We start from the raw sequence: 24126 nt of genomic DNA, 5'->3' as shown, positions 1-24126 counted from the left end.
CATAGGATGTACCCTTGAATCCCATTACTTAGGTAGAGCATGCGTTCAGAGCACTCACTACCTATAGGACAAGATCACTGGCTCCAGTAAGTACCAACACAAGCTTACATCAGGACAGAGAAATTTCTTGGATGACGACAAAGGAGAAATGAAATTGATGCTAGGTGGGCTGAAAGAACCTTCTACGCATAGTTGAGGGCTTGAGGCTAAGGACCTAGTACTTCTTCGTCGAGTCCTGGAGTCGCTTTCCCAACTTGGATCGAGGCATAAACATACCACTAGATGATGTCCACAAGAGCAGTTAATAAGCAATTAAAATCCTTATAATATTGTAAACAGTAAAATATATGTATCACTAAATCAGAACCGGGGGAACTAATTGACATTAGAAAGCCCGTATATTTTACAAGGAATAGCAGAAACTTCATGATCTGAAAACAGAGTGGATGATCCGCATATATAAGTTAAGAAAAAACTTTGATTTATTTGATCCCACTGCCTACAAGCAGCAACACAAAAGGGCAGAGGCCGTGAAGGCAAACCATCAACAGTAGTCAGTTGGAGCCACAACTCAAATTTGCGCTGCTCCAGGTGTATACCTGCTCTTATCAAGGCTGTCAATGGATTTGAAATATAGTTAAAGTTTGATGGCATACTGTAGCAGGTGTATACCTGCTCATATCAAGGTTGTCAATGGACCTGAAATGTACCTGAAAGTTTGTTAACACTTAACATCATATCCAGCAATTTATTTTTACTATCTACTGCTAATCAGTTTTTTTCTTATACCAATGGCTAACTATAAGAGGGTGCAAAAATAATTTAATATTCACACTAAAGTTCAATTGTTATATTCCTTTGTGTATTTGGCTAGCCTGATGTTTGGCGTGGGTCACATGCATGTCAGCAAGGGCAGGTGCAGAGGAGTTCATCAACAAGCCAGCCAACCTTCAAACAAAAATACTTACGAAAAAATAAGGACCACTGAGACTGAGTAGCTCAAAAATATGGGAGGAGACAAAATGAAATGGGAATCACGCCTTTTATTTGTCACCTGCAAAGGACTCCGTTGAATCAGAATTAGATTGAGAAGTATCGATTTTAAACGTTGCCCATTGTTTTCAATAAACGGACTCCTCAACCTATTAATTTAGATGTGAAATATGAATATTTGATAGTGACTACCTCTTAAATCTCTGTAGGTGATGCACATCTGAATTTTCTGAACTCTAACAAACAACATAGTCTGACAAACCACACATGAGTATCTATCTGTCATTGAAATTGCTACATATCGGAAGCCTTCAAGAGAAAGAAGATGCATGGACAATTTTTTAGGAAAATAACTCAAGATATGTTTGTGGTAAGTCCATTGCAGAACTGGATTGTTGCATGCGGGAAGCCTAGTCCTCAGTTATTAGTAGCAATGTAATATGCAGCAAACTGACGTAGTCCGGCCCATTTTAATGGTTTTTCAAATTCCCCCATTTATATGGATTGATCAAAATTTTATTAGCAGCAATATGATCTAACGAACCTCACAAGTCGATTGTCCACCCAAGATTTGACAAAAAAAAAACAGGATCAAGATGCTTTCCACATCAATGTGTTTTCTATGAACTTCATTCAGGATCAAGGTGCATCGCTATTGTTGATGGATCGACCTATACCACAAACACAGGCATTATTGGCTTGAAACGAGAGGGCAATGGCGACGAGACTCACCTAGATTAACGACGCCCAGAACGTTGACAGTCGGTCCAACTGTGGCTCCAGCTCCGCGGCGGACGCGAGGATGAGCTCCAGCATGAGGTACACATGCGCGCCGTCGAACACGGGCACGGCGTACGCGGGCATCCGCAACCTGTAGCACCGGAGGGCGCCGGGGAGGGCGCCGGAGAGTAGGTCGGGGGAGGCGTCGCGGGATGAGACGCCGGGGCCAGACCAGGAGGCGGCGGTGGCAGCCGCAGCGGAGTCGCCGGAGGCTTCGCCTTGGGTGCGGGCGTCGGGGATGCGCCCAAGATCGCGGTGTCGGAAGGTCGGCGTCCGTAGAAACGGCGCTTCGCGGCAGCGGCGGAGGCCTCTTTGTGTCCAACGGCGGTGGGGATCGTGGCGAGGCAGGCGTCGTGCGCGGGCGTCGGTTCTGCCGATGCCTAGGCAGCGCGCGATAGAAGGGAAAGATCTTGGGAGGCGTCGTGCGCGGGCTTTCTCCGGACCGGAGGCAGCGCGAAAGCGGTCTAGCGCTCCGATTTTTTCCTAGGCGATGCGATTAGGATTTAGGAGGAGGCAGTCCGATTAATTATGGTGACGGTAACATCCCAGGCCTTGCTTAGTTTGCGAAAATTTTTGGAAAATGGTACCGTAGCACTTTCGTTGTTATTTGACAATTAGTGTCTAATCATAGTCTAATTAGACTTAAAAGATTTGTCTTGTGAATTTCGTCTAAACTGTGTAATTAGTTTTATTTTTCATTTATATTTAATGCTTCATGCATGCGTCCAAAAATTTGATGTGACGAAAAATCTTGAAAAATTTTACAAAATGAAGTGCAACTAAACAACACCCCAGTCTTTTTAGTTGTATAGACATAGATAGAGACACGATAATATCTCAGTCTTTTTAGTTGTAGATAGAGATTAGTAGAACAGGGGACCATCTGGACACGGACATAGCTTTGTTACCTTCAGATCGTTTAGGATTGAGCGAACAGTCTGATTTTCGGCTGTGTGGTGCACATGTGCCTTGTCCGTGCGGGCCAGGGATGCGTCCCTCGCCGTCTCCGTGCGCAACCCCAAGTGGGTCGTGTCGTGCGCGCCGAGCATGCTGCGCTGCTAGCTCCAGGCCGACCTTCGATTCGCCAGCCGCCGCGCGCTTCGACGACGCACAACTAGCCAACAGCCCGAGGAGAGCGAATGCGTTCTGGTTGAGCGCGACCGAGGCGCGTTGGGGAGCAACGCCATGGCGGAGCTGCATGCTCAGGGACACCGTGTCACGAATCACGATTCACGGCAAATTTTGGTGTAGATTTCGTCGATCTCCACTCGCTGCCGGGGGTGGACGCTGTAGGGGCACGTACAGTACGTCTTGTCTCATGGAGGCCGTGGTCGGGCTTCGGGCATGTGGCGGCGCCGTACGGCGTGCATGCGCTCCGCGCCTCGGCAGTCGCTTGCAGGCGTCACAGAACTGTTTGTGACCGGGCCGCGGCTGTACACGCCGAGGTTCTTGGCGACGCAGACGTGCGCACACCACGCAGGACGAGACCCTGCGCGTGGCGGTTTCGTCATCGGCTCATCGCTCTCGGCCCCCGCGATGGGATATCTATTCGAGTAATCGAGTCTGAGTATATGCTTGTCATGATAGCAAGGATAAATTATCATTTCTGATTTTCTGTCATCAACTAACTGCTGTAAAATGGCACATAATAAGAGATATAAAAATGCAATTCGATGAAAGTGATACTAATTTCCACCAATGGCATTGAAGGAATTTTCTCAATTTTCTTTGGACACATCATCAGGTATCTAAAATTTTCCAAGTCCTCGTGCCCTGTCACCATCCCATTAGTAGCACATGGCGTAATGGGTACCGCACCTACTGCCACTACAAGGCTCCCAACATCTACAAAGACGTCCTGTAGTCCCCCAGCATGATACAACGACGTCCTGTAGTCCCCCAGCATGATTTGGAGCATCTTTGGAGATGGGGACACACGATTTGGTGCAGTCGAGCCAAGTTATCAACAAAAGGATTTTTTTGAATCCAGACGGGCCGTCATTTGTAGTCCCCCAGCATGGATATTACTAATAATATCCACCGTCTATCACAAATTCACAACCCTAGTTTGACAACAGATCCACACAAGATTGCGCACAGCTGAAAGGACTTGGCGGTTTTGCCACACAAATCTCTCACGACCAGGCGAGCTATTGCACGCACTTGGAATGTTTTAACTCGCGCACAAGTAAAATACTCATTGACTTTTCACGGCATAACAGAGAAGGTATGGAATCAAGGTGAAATACAGTCATTTTTTGTACAAATTCAAGAGACCACCTTCTTGGAGGAAGTCAACCAGGCATGAGGAATCCTCCTCGCTACGCTTCTTCAGGTAGCCATGGCACACGCATGCATGATATATATATGGTACACACTCTCCTTGGCATCTTGGTCTCCGACCTCCAGATAGGCAGGTACAGCAGAGGTCGGCAAAGCCATGCGATGCCAGAGGCTTACATAGGCTAAAGGTAAAGTACCGGTTACATTCCCCGTTGCTCAGATGAGAGAACAAACCTTTAGGGAAAGGCCTCGAAGGCCGCAAACTAGAGCCATATAATGTCTCAGAACCGAGTTTGATCACGGCTACACCTCTTCCTGCTGCGGAGCTGGGGCTGGGAGCGGTGGCGATTGGGGCGTCTGCTGCTGATCTTCAGATTTGTTGTTCACTTTGATCTCCAGGAGACGCTCAACAGGCTGCCTGCAGATGGGGCACCGAGTGGTCTGGTACCTCAGGACCTTGGCGCATTCACTGCACATGCACTGCAGTAAAGACAGAAATAAATTGTCAGGGTTTAGCACATATGCTAATGCAACACTAATCAGTTTTGAGAAAATGGAAGTTGCTTAGACATCAGTATGGTACTGCCCACTTTTCTGGACCAATATTCCTAATATGGAATACTGTAGATCATACAGTTGGGAATCTGGGAAGCATATATTATCAAAAGATAACTCTGTGTTTAATCTGGAATACAGTCAAATAATGAAAACTTATACCATGTTACTTCAACAATTGACCGCTAGCTTCTAAAAAAAAAGTGCAGTCCTTGAATAGATTGCCAGCAGACTTACCATATGCCTACATGGGAGGACAGTAGTATCCCTTGGCTCTGAGAGGCAAATAACACATTCCTTCCCTGGATCATTTGCATCAGCATCACCTTCCATGGAGTTCCCTATGCCATATATTTCTTGCAGTTCATACCTAGTTCCATTGACCCAAAGGATCTGGCAAACAACTCTTACTTGATAATCCCCATTTTCTTTCTTTTCAAACACGGCCTGGGTGATCTGTGAGTTGGGAGTTTTCATCTTTTGGTCATCCCCTTCTGGTGGGTGATCAACAGACAATGCTGTTTCAGCTTTAACTGCAAGTGGGTATACATCCATGTCCCCCTGCTTTAATAAATCTGATTCTTCAAACACTGAAAAGTCAATTCCTGTTCCTGAAGGTTGCCTGAATTTTTGACCAAGACCCTCTTTGAAGCTAACAGTAACGGGCTTAATTAGGTCTTCTTTCACTGCTGTTAGATTGCAGTTGAGCTCTTCCTTTGCGAAGAAGTAAACAGTCATGCTGTTCAAGGAAGCAAACAAAAAAAAATTGGTCACCTTACATAACAGCAAGAATAGAACTTCTTTTGTTAGTAATAAAAAATTCAAGCTGCAAGGTTTGTCTCATGCTGTAAAACGAATTTCCTATATAGTAAATAGATGTGCAGCTTTTAGCACAAAGCCCTACAACCAAAAACTATGTAGAAGTATACTATGTTTGAACCAAGGGTTAAGTTAGTTGAGTAGGGAGTTGTGATCATTATTATTATGAAAACTATAAAAAAAAAAGGGCGTACCCAGTGCAGAGAGCTCCCGCTCTGTGCGGGGTCTGAGGAAGGGTGTCAGTGACAAGCCTTACCCTCGCCTGTGCAATGCGAGGAGACCGCGACTCGAACCCGGGACCTTCCGGTCACAGGCGGTAAGACTCTACCGCTTGCACCAGGCCCGCCCTTCCTATTATTATGAAAACTATGATTCAAGAAATATTGCAATCAATACAAATGACAGATTCTTCTGCCATTAAAAATTTAGGACCCCATTACACTGTAAGCTTTAGGATAAATTAAAACATCTAAGTGGCAACAACAATAAGTACCAACTTCTAACAAACAACCGACATGCTGCAAAAACGGTTCAGCTCAAAATGTTCCAAAATGGTTATGGAATAATAGAATTAATACTAAAGCAAGGCTTATAGCTTTGACCCTATAGTAACTAGTAATGCTGCTCTACAACAACTGAGTCTGTTGAAAGCTCAGGTATTTAGTACATGCCTGGAAATGAAGGAAATATTTAAATGCAGGACCAATCAAGTTAAGAATCAATGAACAGGAAATGATACACGAGAAGCAAAGTGGTAGACATTAGGGCATACAGAATCTCTAGTGTTAACTGCTGACAATTCATTTGACAGCAGGACGTCTAGTGTAAACTTGACGATTGACATCAAAATTTCATTTTTTTTTACCAAGAAAAGTGAGTTATATCTCCAATCAAGTTTCAAGACATGATCACCCTACAGGTCTAGAGCGAAGAACTTATGCAGAAGGTCGTAGCTAGGGCTAGCAACTAGCATACTGCAGAGTCCTTTGCAAGGGCTAGCGCTAATCTACTAACAAGGATAAATAGATACTCGGATTGGGAAAAAAGGAGAAGCTAAACATTAAGGCAATACTGTGACAGGTTAATGCATAATGGAGAACTTATTGTTGGCTTGTATGCTTCCATAAAAAACAGGTCTCTAGGAGGGGACATGGTGCTCCCTTTGTATAGTTCTCTCTAGTTTCTTTTATTAGTTACAAATTGAATTTTCAGTCAACAAATAAACGAAGGTCAACGATAACTAAAACAGGTCCCCAACCTCAAGGACTGAAAGCATCACCTTCACAAGAGGCTGATTCCTCAAATCATCAACATCAATACACAAAGCAAAGCCATATAGATCAATACACAAAACAAAACAATATAGATTGCAGCAATTTCGCACATGTCCTAGCAAAGTAGATACCAGGGATGCATACAAGAAATACAAAATAGAATACAACATATGTTTAATGTTAAGTGAGACTGAATAAGTGAATAATCACCTGCCAGCGACGGTGGCATCAAAGGTGAAGGCGACGAGGAAGTGGCCAGGGCACTCTTCATCAGGCTCGATCCGAAGCGTCTCCTTCTTAAGGTTGACGTCGTTGCGGATAGTGACGGCCTTCTGGTGCTCAACGTAGGGCGTCGGCATAGGCAGATGCGGACCGTAGGAGGGATACCGCCCAGCCCAGCCGGGGTAGTGGTGGGGGTGAGCGGGGGGCGGGGGCGGGAACTCGCCGGGGGCGGCGGTGGGCGGCCTGTGGTGGTGATCGTACGGCGCCGGAAGGGGCACCGGCACGGATGGCGGTGGCGGCGGGTAGTAGTTCCCGTACTGCGGGTAGTACTGCGGCGGGTTGGGGTTAGGGTACTGGGGCGGGTACGGCGTGGCGGCCGCGAACACGTAGCGGTTGGGCGCAGTCTCCTGCGGCTGGGGAGGCGGCGGCGCCTGGTGGTGGTGGCCGTGGCCGTGGCCGGAGCTCCGACGGCGGTGACCAGCGGCGGCGCCTCCACCGTTGCTACCCGCGTTACCCATCCTCTTGCGCAGATCGATGCGGATAGCTCGGGAAAGGCCTCAGAATTGGATCTTGAGGCCTGGGCGCATCGGAATTGCAGACTGCCTCTTCTACTCTTGAGAAAGCTCGCACAAATAAGCCAAAAAGAAATCGGGGGAGAAAAAAAAAAGGCTCGCGAAGAACTCCTCCGACTCCGAGGATCACAAGCTCAAAGGGAAGCGGGATGGAATTGGATCCTCGCGCCTAGATCGATGCACAAACCAGGGAATGGTTCGAGCGATTCGATCGGGGTTGCGGAGGAGGAAAGGAGGAGGAGACGATAAGGAAGTGCTCACGCTTCTTGCTTTTCCGCGTGTATTTTGGGCGTTATAATGGAGGGTTGCGCGGAAAGCACCACCACTGTCCTCCGTTGCTTTTCCGGTGGTTAAGGTTTGGCACACGCAAAGAAAATATAATTACCATGAGGTCCTCATCATTTTCTCCACATGCATCTTGTTTTTTACATGCATCCGCGACTTACGCCAAAAAATTCTATCGACCGCGTGTGTGTGATCTTGTATACTCCGACTGAAGCGCGGCGCGACTTAAGACAGACATGGATTTTTCTCTGAGGTATAGGATGAACTTCTAAGAACACGTGTGTAATATTGTAACCAAAGCGCGAATTACGCAGAATGGAGTTTCTTAAGGCACAAGATAAACTTCTACGGGTGTGGTTTTTACAACTAAACCATGACTTTGCATATAGCGGAGTTTTCATAAGACTGGACAAATTTCTAAATAACTATATGTTAATGTTGCTACGACTGACCACATGTCATCCGAGGTTTGCCTTTTAGGCTTACAATAACATAATTTTATTGCTAGCAGCGTCTAAGTTTCATCCAATTTCTAACCATGCAGAGGCATAGCACCATGAAGTATACTATTGTAGCGTCGATCTTAAAGATAAAATCAGATACACATCATATATGAGCTCAGAAAGTTAAATCTCACATATAAGTACAAATAAAGGGTAATACCAAAAGACAATACTTACTATAACTATTATTACATAAGATATAACCTTAGACTGCAAACAGCGGAAAGACATTTCATTCTTCATCAGACGAAGACTGTAATTTCACAGGGATAACTGATTGGTTGATCAAGCCTAACTTTTTCAAACTCTAACAATCTAGTACCCATCCGAAATTTTTATTCAAATAATTGAAAAGTAAAGTAAACGTAAGTATATGTTGTACTCAACAAATATAACATGGGGTTTACGAGGCTCAAAAGGTAGACACTGGTTTAACTGCATTATCTTTTAGTGAGTCATCTTTTAGCATTTGAATAGCAACAAATTTATCACAAGTCTATGTAAACACATGATCAGGTAAACATGAATAATAAATAGGATAAACAATTACTTAACAGTGATCGTCTATTTCATAAGGTTCAAGGGCCGTTCGTGTTACGCAAAATAGAGTTTCTTAAGGCACAAGATAAACTTCTACGGTGGTTTTTACAACTAAACCATGACTTTGCATATAGCGGAGTTTTCATAAGACTGGACAAATTTCTAAATAACTATATGTTAATGTTGCTACGACTGACCACATGTCATCCGAGGTTTGCCTTTTAGGCTTACAATAACAAAATTTTATTGCTAGCAGCATCTAAGTTTCATCCAATTTCTAACCATGCAGAGGCATAGCACCATCAAGTGTACTACTGTATCACCCGATCTTAAGGATAAAACCAGATACACACTATACATGAGCTCGGGAAGTCAAATCTTACATATAAGTACAAATAAAGGGTAATATCAAAAGACAATGCTTACTCTAACGTATTATTACATAAGATATAACCTTAGACTGCAAACAGCGGAAAGACACTCCGTTCTTCATCAGGCGAAGACTCTAATTTCACAGGGACAATTGACTGGTTGATCACAAGTCTAACTTTTTCAAACTCTAACAATCTGATACCCATCCAGAATTTTTATCCAAATAATTTAAAAGTAAAGCAAACATAAGTGCATATTGTACTAAACAAATATAACATGGGTTTATGAGACTCAAAAGGTAGACACTGGTTTAACTGCATTAGCTTTTAGTGAGTCATTTTTAGCATTTGAGTAGCAACAAATTTATCACAAGTCCATGTAAACACATGATCAGGTAAACATGAATAATAAATAGCATAAACAATTAATTAATAGTGATCATCTATTCCATAAGGGTTCCAAGGCCGCTCGTGACCGTGAGTACGGCTGATATACCAGTTTTACACTCTGCAGAGGTTGTACACTTTCACTGTGAGTTGTGTTTCCCACTTGCCCGGAGGTTGCAAGTTCCCAAAACACTACCAAGGTGAGCAGATAGGGTGTACTATGAAGCCTTTCAAAGGTCCGTCTAACAAGTTAGGCCCGCTAGGTTTTTAATTGGCAAACAGATATAGAGCTTCCCTTCTAAATGACACATTCCGCGCAGGCTATACACAAAGACAGAGGCTACACTATATCGGATTCGTCAAGCCCTTCTTGCGCCATAAAGATAACCAATAACAAGCTAGAAAATATCCTTGTACTGAGCTAAAGCCAGAGCCATTTGACCCTCACAGTTGTATTGTAAGTCCCGAATAATCACTTACAGATAAATCATTAAGGAGAGGAATCTGAAGCATCTAGAAAGTAGTCAAACACTCTAGCCCCTTTAACCATGTTGCTAAAAAGTCATCTTTTAGTGGTTATTGTATATTTCATTAGTCAAGTTACAAGATCATGGCTTTAGTTGAGCACTAGCATCGTACTACCCAATGCAATAACCCATAGGTGATAAGAAATTTAGGATATTAAATAGCTAGAAAAATTACTACGGTTGTCAAGGTAGACACATGCATATGATTAAGTTATTAAAGTGAATAGGACAACAAGAATGATTCTATGCTATACTTACCTTAAACTCTTATCCTTCTTCTAGTCCAAAGCTTCAAAGGAACTTCTTCTGATCAACACGTAAAGCTCACCGACTGGACAAGATCATAAAGCATCACACAAGCATCCACACACACATGCATAACATATAAATAGGACTAAATTAGAACGGTACACCAATCAATAAAAATGTTTGAAAACTAATACGTATTGCTACGAACACACAAACACGAAAAGCACGTTAATCGGAGCTATGGTGAACAAGAAACGTCTATCGTAAAATTTACTTCTTAAGAGAAAAAGAAGGTTTTAAGATTCATTTATTTTAAACGTGTATAAGATATTTCATATAAGTATCTAAATTGAATTAAGCCAAGTTATATTTGATTTGAAAAACTAAAATGGATCTAATTTTATTTTTACTTAATGTCAAAGTGGAAAGGCTAAGTTGGTTTTAATTAGAAAATCAATTGCATATGGACCGATCAAACTAACATTTTATTTGAAAGCATAAAATATGTTAAACAATGTTACTAAAAGAGAGTTAGGTGCGACATTCACAAGATCACATAAAACGCTGAGAACGGAGCTACGATTAAAAGGACGACTAACAAAAAATTTTACATTATAAAAGAAACAATTACGAGCTTGATTTATGTTAATTAATAAAACTATGTGAGTAGTATTAATTCAGATTAATCAAAACTTATTTAATTTTACAAGTCGAGTTAAAGCTAATCATATTTTATTTATAAACATATCTCATATTATTTAAGTCATTTAAATTTTACATTGAAAAGAAAATAACCATACGAGCGCATCTATACGAATCATTATATGTATCGTGTTTAAACTAATCAAATTATAATTACAAACACATATGTTAACATTAATCAGGTTAATATTTATTTTTGAAAGATCAATGTTTGCTTATATTGCTTTTAGTTATAAAATTTGCATGTATATTAATCAATTTAATATTTAATTATAAACACATAAGCGGGTGACAAAAAAATACCGCTACTAACGTGTAGATCACGTCGACATGAATCTAATGTAACTTGAACGGTGCAAAACGGAATTAAAACGAATAGACTAGAGCTAAAACGATTGGATGGCAGAGGTTTGAAACTGCAGAGACTTTCTATGTATGAAACATGAGTAGTAAAGAGTTCTAGTTGACCATGGACAAACTGATATCAAAAGAACTGAATTTGCGTTAGTGTTTGAAGAGCTAGATAATAAATAGTGCATAAAAGATAGATGATTAGAAGAGCTTGTTATACGCAAAGGTGTACCAGGTGGACATGCTGCTCACGTACGTAGGCATGCACGGCCTAGGCCTTTGCTTGGTCACTGGAAGATGGAGGAAGGTTGCATGCAGGCGGGCATACGGCGCTGCTCGGATCGCCGACAAGATGCAGTTCGGCAGGAACGGGAGCTGGCCAGCTGGGCGATGGTGAGCTGCAGCTAGTGCAATAAAAGTTCGACGAGGAAACTGAAATTAACAGGACGTCACACTAGTAGACAAACATTCTTTGATCTCATCTCAAGATTTAGCTTTAGTCTCGGTATTTTCCGCGCCCGAAACTAGAGATACCTTTAGTCCCGGTTTGTAGCTCTAACCGGAACTAAAGGTCCCTACCCAACGGCTACTGCGGCAGGCTTTTGCTGCAAGGGACCTTTAGTCCCGGTTGGAGTTATCAACCGGGACTAAAGGTTAACTTTTACTCTCGGTTGATCCCTCCAACCGGAGTAAAAGTCTACTCCCGGCTGGAGGCTCCGTCCAGGACTAGAAAGGTACCTTTAGTCCCGGTTTCTGTCTTCAACCGGGACTAAAGGTCCCCTCCAATATAGCCTTTGTTTCTTCCCGAGCCCGAGCCACTTCGAGCTCAGTGTTCTTGCTTCATCGCCGGCCTCTCTTCTTCCTCATCACCGGTGTATCACAAGATTTCTTCCATTCCTCTATCGATTCTTCGGTTCTAAAGGTTACCAACTTTATACTCTCATGTGTCATCAGTAACTTATTTTATTTTGTGGACTAGATATATATGGTTTTTTATGGTAGATTTTTTTATTTGTAAGCCATTTAAGCTCAAAATCACTTTAAAGTTTGCGTATTTGGATGAAGGAAGATTAAAGTAGTTATTCAAAACTAGTATTGAGTTTTCAATTCTAGCATGCATAGCACACTTCATGGTTTAGAGATATAGAGAATTTTAGAGTTTTTTTAATTTTATTTGTTTATAAAATGAGAAATTTATATTATATTAAAAATGAGTATAGAGAGTAGATGGCAACTGCTTCCGGGTCCTCGGCCTCTCATCGGGTTCCAAAGCGACTGAGGCCGGACCTTCCTCTCATTGCATGCGGCAAGTGTGAGGAGAAGATTGTGATGGAGTACCGGGTGAGGAAGGAGTGTCCCAACAAGGGCCGTATCTTCTACAAGTGTCCGGATCGCAATGTGAGTTATTTTGTCGTATTTGATGATTATGGTTAATTTATACTTATTTTCATGATGATTGTGATTAAAGTTCTAATTTTTTGTTTTAATTTCAGTGGGATGGCACTGGATGTTCAGGCTGGCACTGGGAGGAAGAGTATATTGAACACGTGCAAAACTCTCTTCCACAGGCGGCTACGGCGACTGATGAGGCAGTGATCCTGCGGAAGAAGCCATAGATGTTGAACAAACGCATGATCTGTCTGTTTTAGTTGGGATTGGTCGCGAAATCCTTATGCTGCTGAAGTGCATTTTAGCTTTAGTTTTTTTAGTGGTAGTTGGGATTGTCTACATTGTAGCGAGACTTTCATAAATTAATACCTTATGTGGTAGCATGCATGTCGTATAATTAACTAATTATGTTCTAGATTTTAATATGATATGTATGTTATGTAATACAGATGAGCCGGCATTGGATGTACAATACTGATCGCCGCTCCCAAGAGTTCATTGAGGGTGTGCATTCTTTCTTACGTGTGGCCGAGGCAAACAAACGCGATGGTTTCATGTGCTGCCCATGTGCCATATATAAGAATTTAAAGGAATATGTTAGCTCAAGGAGTCTTCATTCATACTTGTTGAAGTCGGGTTTCATGCCAAACTATATTTGTTGGACGAAGCACGGAAAAACTGGGGTTGTAATGGAAGAAGGTGAAGAAGAACAATGGGACGATGATGACATTATTGCTGAATATGGTGCCTTCAATGATACTGCAATGGGAGAAGCTGAAGAAGAGGTAGTGGCAGAAGATGAGCCCGCTGATGATCTTGGTCAGGCCATTCGTGACGCACAAAGAGAATGCGAAAGTGAAAAGGAGAAGATCAAGTTCGAGCGCATACTAGAGGATCACAAGAAATTGCTATACCCAACTTGTGATGTGGGACATAAAAAGTTGGGTACCACACTGAAATTGCTGCAATAGAAGACAAAGAATAGTGTATCTGACAAGGGATTTGGGGAGTTACTGAAAATCCAAAAGAAGATGCTTTCGAAGGATAACGAATTGCCCGTCACTACATACGAAGCAAAACAGGTAATCTGCCCTTTGGGATTAGAAATTCAGAAGATACATGCATGTCCTAATGACTGCATCCTCTATCGTGGTGAGGAGTACGAGAAGTTAGATGCATGTCCGGTATGTCATGCATCGCGGTATAAGATCAGGCGAGATGACCCTGGTGATGTTGAGGGCAAACGTCCCACAAAGAAAATCCCTGCCAAGATTATGTGGTATGCTCCTATAATAACACGCTTGAAACGTCTGTTCAGAAATAAAGACCATATAAAGTTATTGCGATGGCACAAAGAAGACCGTAAGGTAGACAATATGTTAAGACACCCTGCTGATGGGTCCCAGTGGAGAGCAATCGATAGAGAATTCCCGGAGTTTGCAAATGACGCAAGAAACTTAAGGTTTGCTTTAAGTACGGATGGTATGAATCCATTCGGGGAGCAGAGCAGTAGTCATAGCACTTGGCCTATTACTCTATGTATCTACAACCTTCCTCCCTAGTCATGCATGAAGCGTAAGTTTATTATGATGCCAGTGCTCATCTAAGGCCCAAGGCAACCTGACAACGACATTGATGTGTACTTGAGGCCACTAGTTGAAGAACTTCTACTTTTATGGAACAGACTAGGTGTACGTGTGTGGGATGAGCACAAACAGGAGCACTTTGACCCGTGAGCATTGTTGTTCGTAACAATCAATGATTGGCCTGCTCTAAGTAATCTTTCAGGACAATCAAACAAGGGATATAATGCATGCACGCACTGTTTCGATGACATTAAAGGTATATTCTTGAAAAAATGTCGAAAGGTTGTGTACCTTGGCCATCGTCAATTTCTTCTTGCGAATGACCCCCTAAAAAAGAAAGGCAAGCATTTTAAAGGTAAGGCAGACCACCAGACCAAGCCGAGCAACCGAACTGGTGAGGATGTACTCAATATGGTCAAGGATGTGAAAGTAGTATTTGGAAAGGCACATGGCAGCGAACTTGTTCCGAACGACGTCGACGGTCATGCACCCATGTGGAAGAAAAAGTCCATATTTTAGAAGCTACCCTATTGGCAAGTCCTAGAGGTCCGTAGCGCGATCGACGTGATGCACCTGACAAAGAATCTTTATGTGAACCTGCTAGGCTTCATGGGTGTGTATGGGAAGCCTAAGGACACACTTGAAGCATGACAGGACCTGCGGTGTTTGAAAGAACGAGACAACCTACATCTAGAGAAGACAGATGATGGACGCCATTACTTAAGTCCTGCCAGCTACACTCTTAGCAAAGAAGAGAAGGAAAGCATGTTTGAATGCCTAGCAAGCATCAAGGTACCATCTGGATTCTCCTCGAATATAAAGGGTATAATAAATGTGCCAGAGAAGAAATTCCTAAACTTAAAGTCCCATGACTGCCACGTGCTCATGACGCAATTGCTTCTAGTTGCATTAAGAGGAATTCTACCTCCAAATGTACGTCTAGCCACCGTGAAGCTATGTTTATTCCTCAATGCAATTTCTCAGAAGGCAATCGATCCAATGGATCTAGCTAAACTATAGAATAATGTGTTTCAATGTCTTGTTAACTTTGAGTTGGTGTTCCCTCATTCCTTTTTTAATATCATGACACACCTCCTAGTTCACCTGGTCAAGGAGATTAGCATTCTCGGTCCTGTGTTCCTGCACAACATGTTCCCCTTTGAGAGATTCATGGGAGTCCTAAAGAAATATGTTCACAACCATACTTGGCCAGAAGGAAGCATCGCCAAGGGCTATGGAATAGAGATCATTGAGTTTTGTGTTGACTTTATTCCCGACCTTGATTCGATTGGTATTCCTGAATCATGACACGAGGGGAGACTAAGTGGAAAGGGGACACTAGGGAAGAAAACATATATTGGTATGCAGGATAATTATTTTAATAAAGCACACTACACAGTTCTGCAAAACTCCTCCTTGGTGGATCCGTATATCGAGACACATAAAGAGTTGCTCCGATCCGAGTTTTCAAGGAAGTCTGAAGCTTAGATTACGCGTCAGCACATGGAAACTTTCAGCGACTGGTTGCGAAAAGAATGTTAGGGTGATGAGAGTATTGATGAGCAACTGTATTTGTTGGCTAGGTAGCCATCGTGGCATATCCTCACATACAAAGGGTACGAGATAAATGGGAATACATTTTACACAGTAGCCCAAGATAAAAGGAGCACCAACCAAAATAGTGGTGTCCGCATAGATGCCACCGACCCTAATGGAAATAAGCAAACATATTATGGTCGCATAGAGGAGATATGGGAACTAAACTATGCACCTACTTTTAAGGTACCTTTGTTCAAGTGTCAATGGGTAAAGGCAACTGGAGGCGGGGTAGCAGTCGACAACCAGTATGGAATGACAACCGTGGACCTCAACAATATTGGGTACAAAGACGAACCGTTCGTCCTTGCCAAGGATGTGAATCAGGTGTTCTATGTTAAGGACATGTCTACAAAACCGAAGAGAGAGAAAAACAACAATGACCCAATCAATGAGCCAAAGCACCACATAGTTCTTTCAGGGAAAAGAAATATCATCGGAATTGAAGACAAGTCAGACATATCAGAAGATTATGAAAAGGATAACCGAATTCTACCCTTCACAGTGAACAAAGACCCAAGCATCCAGCTAAATGATGAGGACACTCCACGGTTACGGCGTGATCATAACCAAGGGATATACGTTAAGAAGAAGTTCACTACTGTGCCCGCTTGATATATATAGTGATGTATTAGACCTATTATGTAATAACTGTGACTTCAGATTTTTTTTGTTGTGTTTTCATATTTTCTATGGTTTAAATGAATTTTCTGCTTGACGGTGGATTTCCCGTGGAGAATGTGTGATGAAAAACCAAATGATCAACGTTAATAAGATGTGAAAACTTATTTCCTGTCAAAAAGTAATAGTTTTAATGATTTTAATCAAGTAGTATATTTTTGCATGGTGCAAATTGTAATTATTATTTACACTATGTTAAATATTTATACAGTAAAATAAAAGAGTTTAGGTTACAAATTTTTGTTGTGTATAATAATGCAAAACCAAGTCCAAAAATATTTATTATAATTTTTTGGATGATATTTTATTTATTAGGCAATTAATAACTCTCTGCATATTTATATAAAAGAAATAAATAAAAAAGGGAAAAATGTTTGGAACCAACTGCAGCCCACCTTTACTCCTGGGTCGATCAACTACCCGGGACTAAAGGTTGGCTACGTTTTCGTGGCCCGCCAAAAAAATAACTTTAGTCCCGGGTCATGGCTGCACCCGGGACTAAAGGTCAAACCTTTAGTCTGGGTTCTTACCATCAGCCGGGACTAAAGGTTCTTTAGTCTCGGGCCGTGGCTTCACTTTACAATAACCCGGGACTAAAGGTTCTATAGTCCCGGTCCGTGGCTTCACCCGGGACTAAAGATCCGCCAAATATATATCGCCTCGTCTTCTTCTCCCCATCCATGTCTTCATTCTTCGCCCGAGAGCCACCGCACCGCCGCCGCTCCCCATAGCCTCTAGACGCCTCCACACGCCTCTCCCGTCTCTCACCATCTCTGCTAGCGGCCCCGGCTCGTGCCTCTCCCATTCATGCGTGGCGCCTAGACCTAGATCCACCGCCATCATCCTCGCCCTCGCCTAGATCTGATTTGGATCCACCACGGCCTCATCGCCGTCGTCGGTCCTCGTCCTCATCGTTGTCCCCATCGCATCCTCGTCGTCGAGAGATCACCTCCGGCCATCCTCGTCGTCCTCCACGCTCGTCGTCCTCATCAGCGCGCTCATCCTCATCGTCGACTTGATTAAAACCTCTAGCCATCGTGCTTGTGTTGCTCGCCGTGCTATATGTGAGCAACAGTGTGTGTATATTTATTTGTAGATTTTATTTGTGTATGAGTGTGTGCTTAGACCGGCTCGCGTCTGGTCGGTGGTGGGTGCTGCCGATGCGGCGAAGGTCGTTGTAGGTGGCTAGAATGTCGTGCCCACCATCCCTTTCGGCTTGGGTGTCGCTGGTGCGGGGAGATTAGAGTTCTGCACACTCCTGTTCACGGTCATGGCTGCGAGGAGGGAAGCAGCGACGGCCACAGCTGCGGGGAGGGTGGCTTCGGTTGAGGAAAAACTTAAGCCCATGGCGGTAGCGGTAGATGCCTAGGGGCATTGGTAACTACGTCGAGCGCAAAGTAGTGCCGATGGCGTTTGACGCACCCAAGTGGGCATGGATGGCGTACAGGAGGCGTTCGATGGGCAAGTTGGCATTGGCTCGTTGGCTCCGTTCGTCCGTCGCTTGGAACGCACGCACTAGTTGAACTTGCAGACGCCAGCCCCCAGATCTGAGATGTTCGACGGCGTCCATGACGTAGTAGTAGGGCACGTAGTTCTTGTACTCGGGCGGGCATACCTTCGCCTCCTTGGCACGGACTAGTTAGAAAATTGTAGAAAATCCGTAATAGTTGAACTCGCGGACCGTGTTTAGCTCGGTGAGCATGTTCTCTGCCGAGCGGTAACGGACATCAAGGAGGAGCTTTGATTCTACGAGGGAGAGCGGCAACAGTCGTGGAAGACCGTGTTTCCTTCCTCATAGAATTGGAGCTCTTCCGTGGCCAAGTATGGTGCCGTCCGGTGGAGAAATGCTCGCTGAGATGATCACGTAAGCAAGGTCAACTAGTACGGATAGTTATTTATTCACACGTCCCGATATCGTCGTAGTAGTCTATCAATCACCGTACCTAAACATAGTATATATATAAATATAAATGATAAACAATTATTATGTGTGTACACTCCCATTCTTCTATTAACCTGCGGAAATATCATGTGAATTACTTACCTGCCACAATGACCATGGCCACGGCCATGAAAAATGCAACGACACAACACTAGCAACCTTGTCGGCAAGCACCATTGTGTTGTTGGGACGAATTACTATATGGAGAGAAGCACTTGTTCCTCTCTGTTTGGATGGGTTCTTGTTCATTCATTGCTCTCCTCTTCCCCACCGGGTTATATATACCTAGAGTGCTGTTATTACATTTGTTGCATCAATATCTTACTTTTACCAAAGTCTCCTTTGATGAACTTTCCGGAAACCGTAGAGTAATCAATAGAGTCTACTAGAGTATAGATACATAAATGATTTTTACAAATGTTACTATCCTTGAGGTGGCACGTCCTGCAGGAGTTGATTTTATAGATATAGTTTTTATTTTTTATAGATATATCTGGTGGTGTAAAAGCTAGATGGCTGCCTCGAGAGACAACATGGATGAAGAAATGATGAATATTATCAACACCGGCACTCAATTTGCTGATGGTGACCAGCAGGATGTAGATGACAGGAGTCAATACCTAGCTCTTGAAGATAACCAAGAAAATATTGTGCAAGAAAATACTGGCGAGGTATACATATATATATATATATATTTGAATATTATATTTATATATATTTGAATATTATATATATATATATATATATTTGAACATCTATCATCTATTATGTGTACACATGATATTGATTTATTCTTTTTTATACGTAGCCCTCTGGATCGACAACCACAACGGTGAAAAGCAAAAAAATTCGAGGCCCGAAAAAGCCATTGGAGGGGCGCTACATAATATCGGAATTCAATATCGAGATAGGCAAACCACTTGGTCCACATGCAAGGAAATTCGTGCAACACTGTGGGTGCCTTGTAAGGGACAGACTTCCGATCAGTGCCCGTGAATGAAAGCAAAAGATCAATGAGCCTCATGTTAGTTGTCTCTGATCTTGATAAGAATTTAATTTGGGATGATATCCTTCAACATTTCACGTTGCAAGCGGATGATTATGATGCTATCAACGATGATGAATTGAAGGAACTAGTTTGAAAGTGGACTATGAAGAAGATGGCCACACAATTCCAGACTTGGAAGAAATCCCTATACACGAAATACGTCAAGAAGAACCTAACGCCCAATTTCAATACTAGCGGCCCGCTCGCGAAGTTGAGGCCCTACTGGAATGATTTTGTACAGTACAAGACATCATAAGAGGGTGAGGAACGGGTGAGAAGGAACCAAGAGAATGCCCAACTGAAGGTATACCACCATGGCATGGGATCAGGTGGCTACGCGACTGCCATTCCCACGTGGGAGAAAATGGAAGCGGATATTCTTGCTAAGGGTATCGCACCGGAATCACTCAATTGGCCCACACGCGCGAAGAATTGGTTTTTCGCTCATGGGGGAAGACTGGACCTAGAGACCAGGAAGCTGGTTCATGGCATAAAACTCAAAAGAGCAACATAAAGATTGTCTTATGCTCTACAAGCTAAAGCTATTGGTGCGTTCAGGCCCAATAGAGAGAAGGATGAACTGACGTATGCCCTCGGGACCGCTGAACACAGTGGCCGAACGAGAGGTTTAGGACGGAACATTTCTTGGGAGCATGGTTTCCCTGATGATAGAGATACCTATAGAAGCCAACAGAGAAGGAAGGATGAGGATGCAGCGCGGATCAGCAGGTTGGAGGAATTGGTTCGTGAGTCACGGGAGGCGTTGCTTCAAGCACAGTAGCTCGAAAAAGACATGCAAGCTAGAATGCAGGACGAAATCATAAAGCAAGTGCAAATAGCAATGAGTGCCTAGAGGCAGGCATCAGATCCAGGACTGAACATTAATATTAGCCCCCCTGATCAGTTGAAAAGCAACTGCGCTTTCATGGAGTTGCCAAATCAAGATGACACAATGCTATGTTTCCCCGTGGATGACATCACTGCACCATTTACATCATGTGAGCTACATATTCCAAAAGAGAATGCCACAATCATGGTGGCTCTCGGTGTTTTTTCTCCTCCAGATCCTACCAAGACACAAAGAATCCATGGGGCAATAATACCACCTGGATATGTTAGTGTCTTAGTGGATAGAGTTAACAAAGGTTTTAGTGACCTGCCTCTTGACATTCCAGGAGGTGATGGGGAGAAGACTCTAGGAGAAGCAGAGAAAATATTCATACTATGGCACAAGCGCTACATCATTAGTCCTGGGGTCTCTAGTCCACCACCGCTTCCTCAACTGCTAGACAATAGGTACGGATAAAAGTGAACGAAACAATTTTTTCACAAACTTTCTATTGACATGCATGATTAATAATAACAATTTCTTATACCTAATTATTCTTTTTTGTAATCACACAGCAGGGCCTCCGCCAACCTAAGTCCAATTATTCAATCTCTAGATCATCATAGTGCTCTGGGCAATCAGGTGGCAACGCCGCCACCGCCGCCACCTCCAAGGAGGTCTCCAACGCCTCCAACGGCTGCCCCGCCTCCCTTGATGACTAAGAGGAAGCCAGCTCCTAAGAGGTCCGCCCTACAAACAAAGTCGTTGTCCCACCAGCCGGCAAAGAAGAAAGCCTCATCTAATCCAGTTATTCCCCAAAAACTGTCTTTCGAGAAAAGTGAAAAGGAATTAAAAGTTGTAGTAAAAAAAGATGTGGACAGTTTCTTCGAAAAAGTAAAAAAGCAATGAGAAGAGAGGGACAACCCGGAGAAATCATACTTCTACCTACCTCCAGATCTTCTAAGAAAGAAGGTGGGCCAGAAATCTCAAAAGACCCAGCCAAAATCGAACTACGACCGCTCTCTCACCAAGTCATTTGAGGCGGCGCAGAAAAAGACTAGACCAGGGAAAGGTGTTGCACAACTCGGACAACAATCGCAACAATCAGTCCCCCCTCTTGTCGTTCGTAATGAATATGGTTCGAACTTAGACTTAGATGTCAATTTTGAAGAGCTGGCTTTATTTTACGAGGAAACTGGTTTGGACCTTACCCAAGTGCTCGCTGAAGGACCATCTGCTCCAAAAGTGGATCCTTGGAAGAAATTTGAACGTGGAAAGAGTCTATAGAACCCTAAGGCCTTAGGTGAATTGGGTACGCAAATGTACCTACTAAACAAGTGGTACATGGCGGCGTGTGAATGGGGAGAGGCCTTTGTTACTGTCAGAGTTAGAAACCAACATTACTTCCGTGGCGATGATGTTATATATGTCGAGTTTGAAGAATTACACCAACTATGCCATCTGGACTCTCTCGACAAAAGTCTCATTAGCTGATATTGTCTGTAAGTGTGATTATTTTATACTATTAAAGTGTGTATATATAAAGCTACATGTATATATATACATTATATATCCTCACACTATATTTTTATATATGCAGATATGAGATGACAAAACTCAGAAAGAGAAAGGATAATGATGTTGGTTTCGTTGATCCAAATGTCGTATTCAAGTACCCTAATCCCCCGCCTCAATGAAAAGCTGAACTCGAGAAAAATCTCATGAGGTTCTTAGTGAACCAACAAAACAAGGACATACTCTTCCCCTACAACTTCAAGTGAGTGTTAAATAATTAATGTCGATCATATGGACATTTATTCAATTATTTGCTTACTAGCTAAGCTATCTCCCATATATATACATATATGTTGACTCTAGTTAATGTCGATCATATTTGTGTATAAAAACATATGCAGCAATCACTGGATATTGATGGTCATCGATATGGCCAATAGTCGGTTGAGAATCTTAGACTCGTTAAGAAAAGAGCAAACAGAGTACCAAGACATGATAGATATTATCCAAGGGTAATATGGTCTCTCTAGCAACTATATATACCCCGATCTCTTAACTGCAACAATTATTAAAGACCAAATTAATGTTTTATTTTATTGGGCATAGTGTTTGGAAAAGTTTCATTGAGAATCACCATATGAAACATTGCAAAGCGCCACTGGATGTAATCGCACACAAAGTAAGTACTATCTACATTTATATATATATAATTCAATTAACACCATGCATGCTTTCAATTCACCAGATCTTTTTTCTCGTAAAAGTGGGTTCTGAGGCAAGAACAGGGGAACAACTACTGCGGATACTATGTTTGCGAGTTTATCGGGGCGTACACAAAAAGAACTCCTGAAAAGATCCTCAAAGTATGTTATATAAATATATTCATATATTCACAATTTCTTTTGTTGCTCATATATATAAGTAATCAAGTGACCAACACACACACACACACATATATATATATTAATACTTTTCCTTTAACTTTTATTGAAGACTCTATGGTTGAAGGAAAAAGTCATACGACGTGACCAACTGAAAGCAATTCAAGAGACCATAGCAGGATTTCTTAATGACCAGATCCTCAACCCCGTCGGCGAGTTCTACAATGACATCAATGAAACATGGAAGCCAAACTAGATAGAGTGATTTTGTTATCCCAAGGATATGATAGAATATACAATGCAACCTTTAATTGTAATATATATATATATACACACACACACACATATATATACATATTATATGTACATAAAATAACATACAATATATGTATATGCATGTAATATATACGTTAGTTTCATACTTTAGTTTATACAAAATGTTCGAACATTATAAACGTGTAGAATACATATATTATTAGCAGTGTAGAATGCGTATTCAAAAACCTATTCGAAAACCAAAATGAATCATCAATTGAAAATAGAAACAAAAAAAGAAAAAAAAGAAACCTTTAGTCCCGGTTGGTAATACCAACCGGGACTAAAGGGCCACCCCACGTGGCCAGGCCGGTGCACCTTTAATCCTGGGCGCGAAACCAGGACTAAAGGAGGGGACCTTTAGTCCCGATTTAGTACTCCCGGTTCCAAAACCGAGGCTGAAGGCGGTTGAGAACCGGGAGTACAACCCGTTTCTCCACTAGTGTCAGGATGTAGAAATCATGGAGTGGCTCACCCAAGATACAGCTGTGACAGGGATGACGGCTGGGTGTAGAGGAGATGACAACGGCTTAGTCTTCCGATGACGATGGTTCTTGAGAGGCAGGCCAGCCGAGGGCCATGGAGAGCGTGTAGGCACGGCCGAAGGCAGCGGCTCCTGAACATGGCTTCCGTCGGCTGGACGGTGTTGCGAAGCGAGACGTCGGAGGAGGAGAACGAAAATCTAATTTACTATTTAGGGATTCTCCAACTAGGGGCTTTCCTTACTATTGTATTGGTGTGATTTGTCCAAGGTGTTGGTATATATATAGAGAGAGGAAAACTCCTCATCTTCACATCAACTAACAATATGGTACTAATTGATGTTGCACCATCCACCTCCACTAATAGGCCTAAATAATCATTTAAGCCCATTAGTAAATAAAGGCACGAGTCTTTGAGAGTCGGCGGAAAATTGGGCTTGGATTTTTCT

At 42.7% G+C, this 24126-nt stretch overlaps 1 protein-coding gene across 1 annotated transcript; it reads right to left on the bottom strand.

Moving 5' to 3' along the window:
* Positions 1-4107: 4107 nt before the first annotated feature.
* Positions 4108-7802, bottom strand: LOC136548512 (probable E3 ubiquitin-protein ligase LUL2). Its single transcript, XM_066540010.1, has 3 exons — positions 6915-7802; positions 4849-5350; positions 4108-4536 (listed from the first exon to the last, which is right to left on the bottom strand). Exons 1-3 carry the CDS (start codon positions 7442-7444, stop codon positions 4360-4362), a joined length of 1209 nt encoding a protein of 402 aa, XP_066396107.1. The 5' UTR covers positions 7445-7802; the 3' UTR covers positions 4108-4359.
* Positions 7803-24126: the final 16324 nt, after the last annotated feature.

This window comes from Miscanthus floridulus, chromosome 1 (assembly GCF_019320115.1).
Source record: "Miscanthus floridulus cultivar M001 chromosome 1, ASM1932011v1, whole genome shotgun sequence".
Lineage (NCBI taxonomy): Eukaryota > Viridiplantae > Streptophyta > Magnoliopsida > Poales > Poaceae > Miscanthus > Miscanthus floridulus.
Note: the sequence above shows the minus strand (reverse complement) of the source record. Positions and strands in the feature narration are given on the sequence as shown.

Bases quoted from the DNA above. Each gene is read 5' to 3' on its own strand.
- LOC136548512 (XM_066540010.1), bottom strand. From the start codon at position 7,444: ATGGGTAACGCGGGTAGCAACGGTGGAGGCGCCGCCGCTGGTCACCGC. The intron at 5,351-6,914 runs GTGATTATTCAC...TTCCTTGAACAG, and splicing joins GATGCCACCGTCGCTGGCAG to CATGACTGTTTACTTCTTCG. The intron at 4,537-4,848 runs GTAAGTCTGCTG...TCTTTACTGCAG, and splicing joins TCCTCCCATGTAGGCATATG to TGCATGTGCAGTGAATGCGC.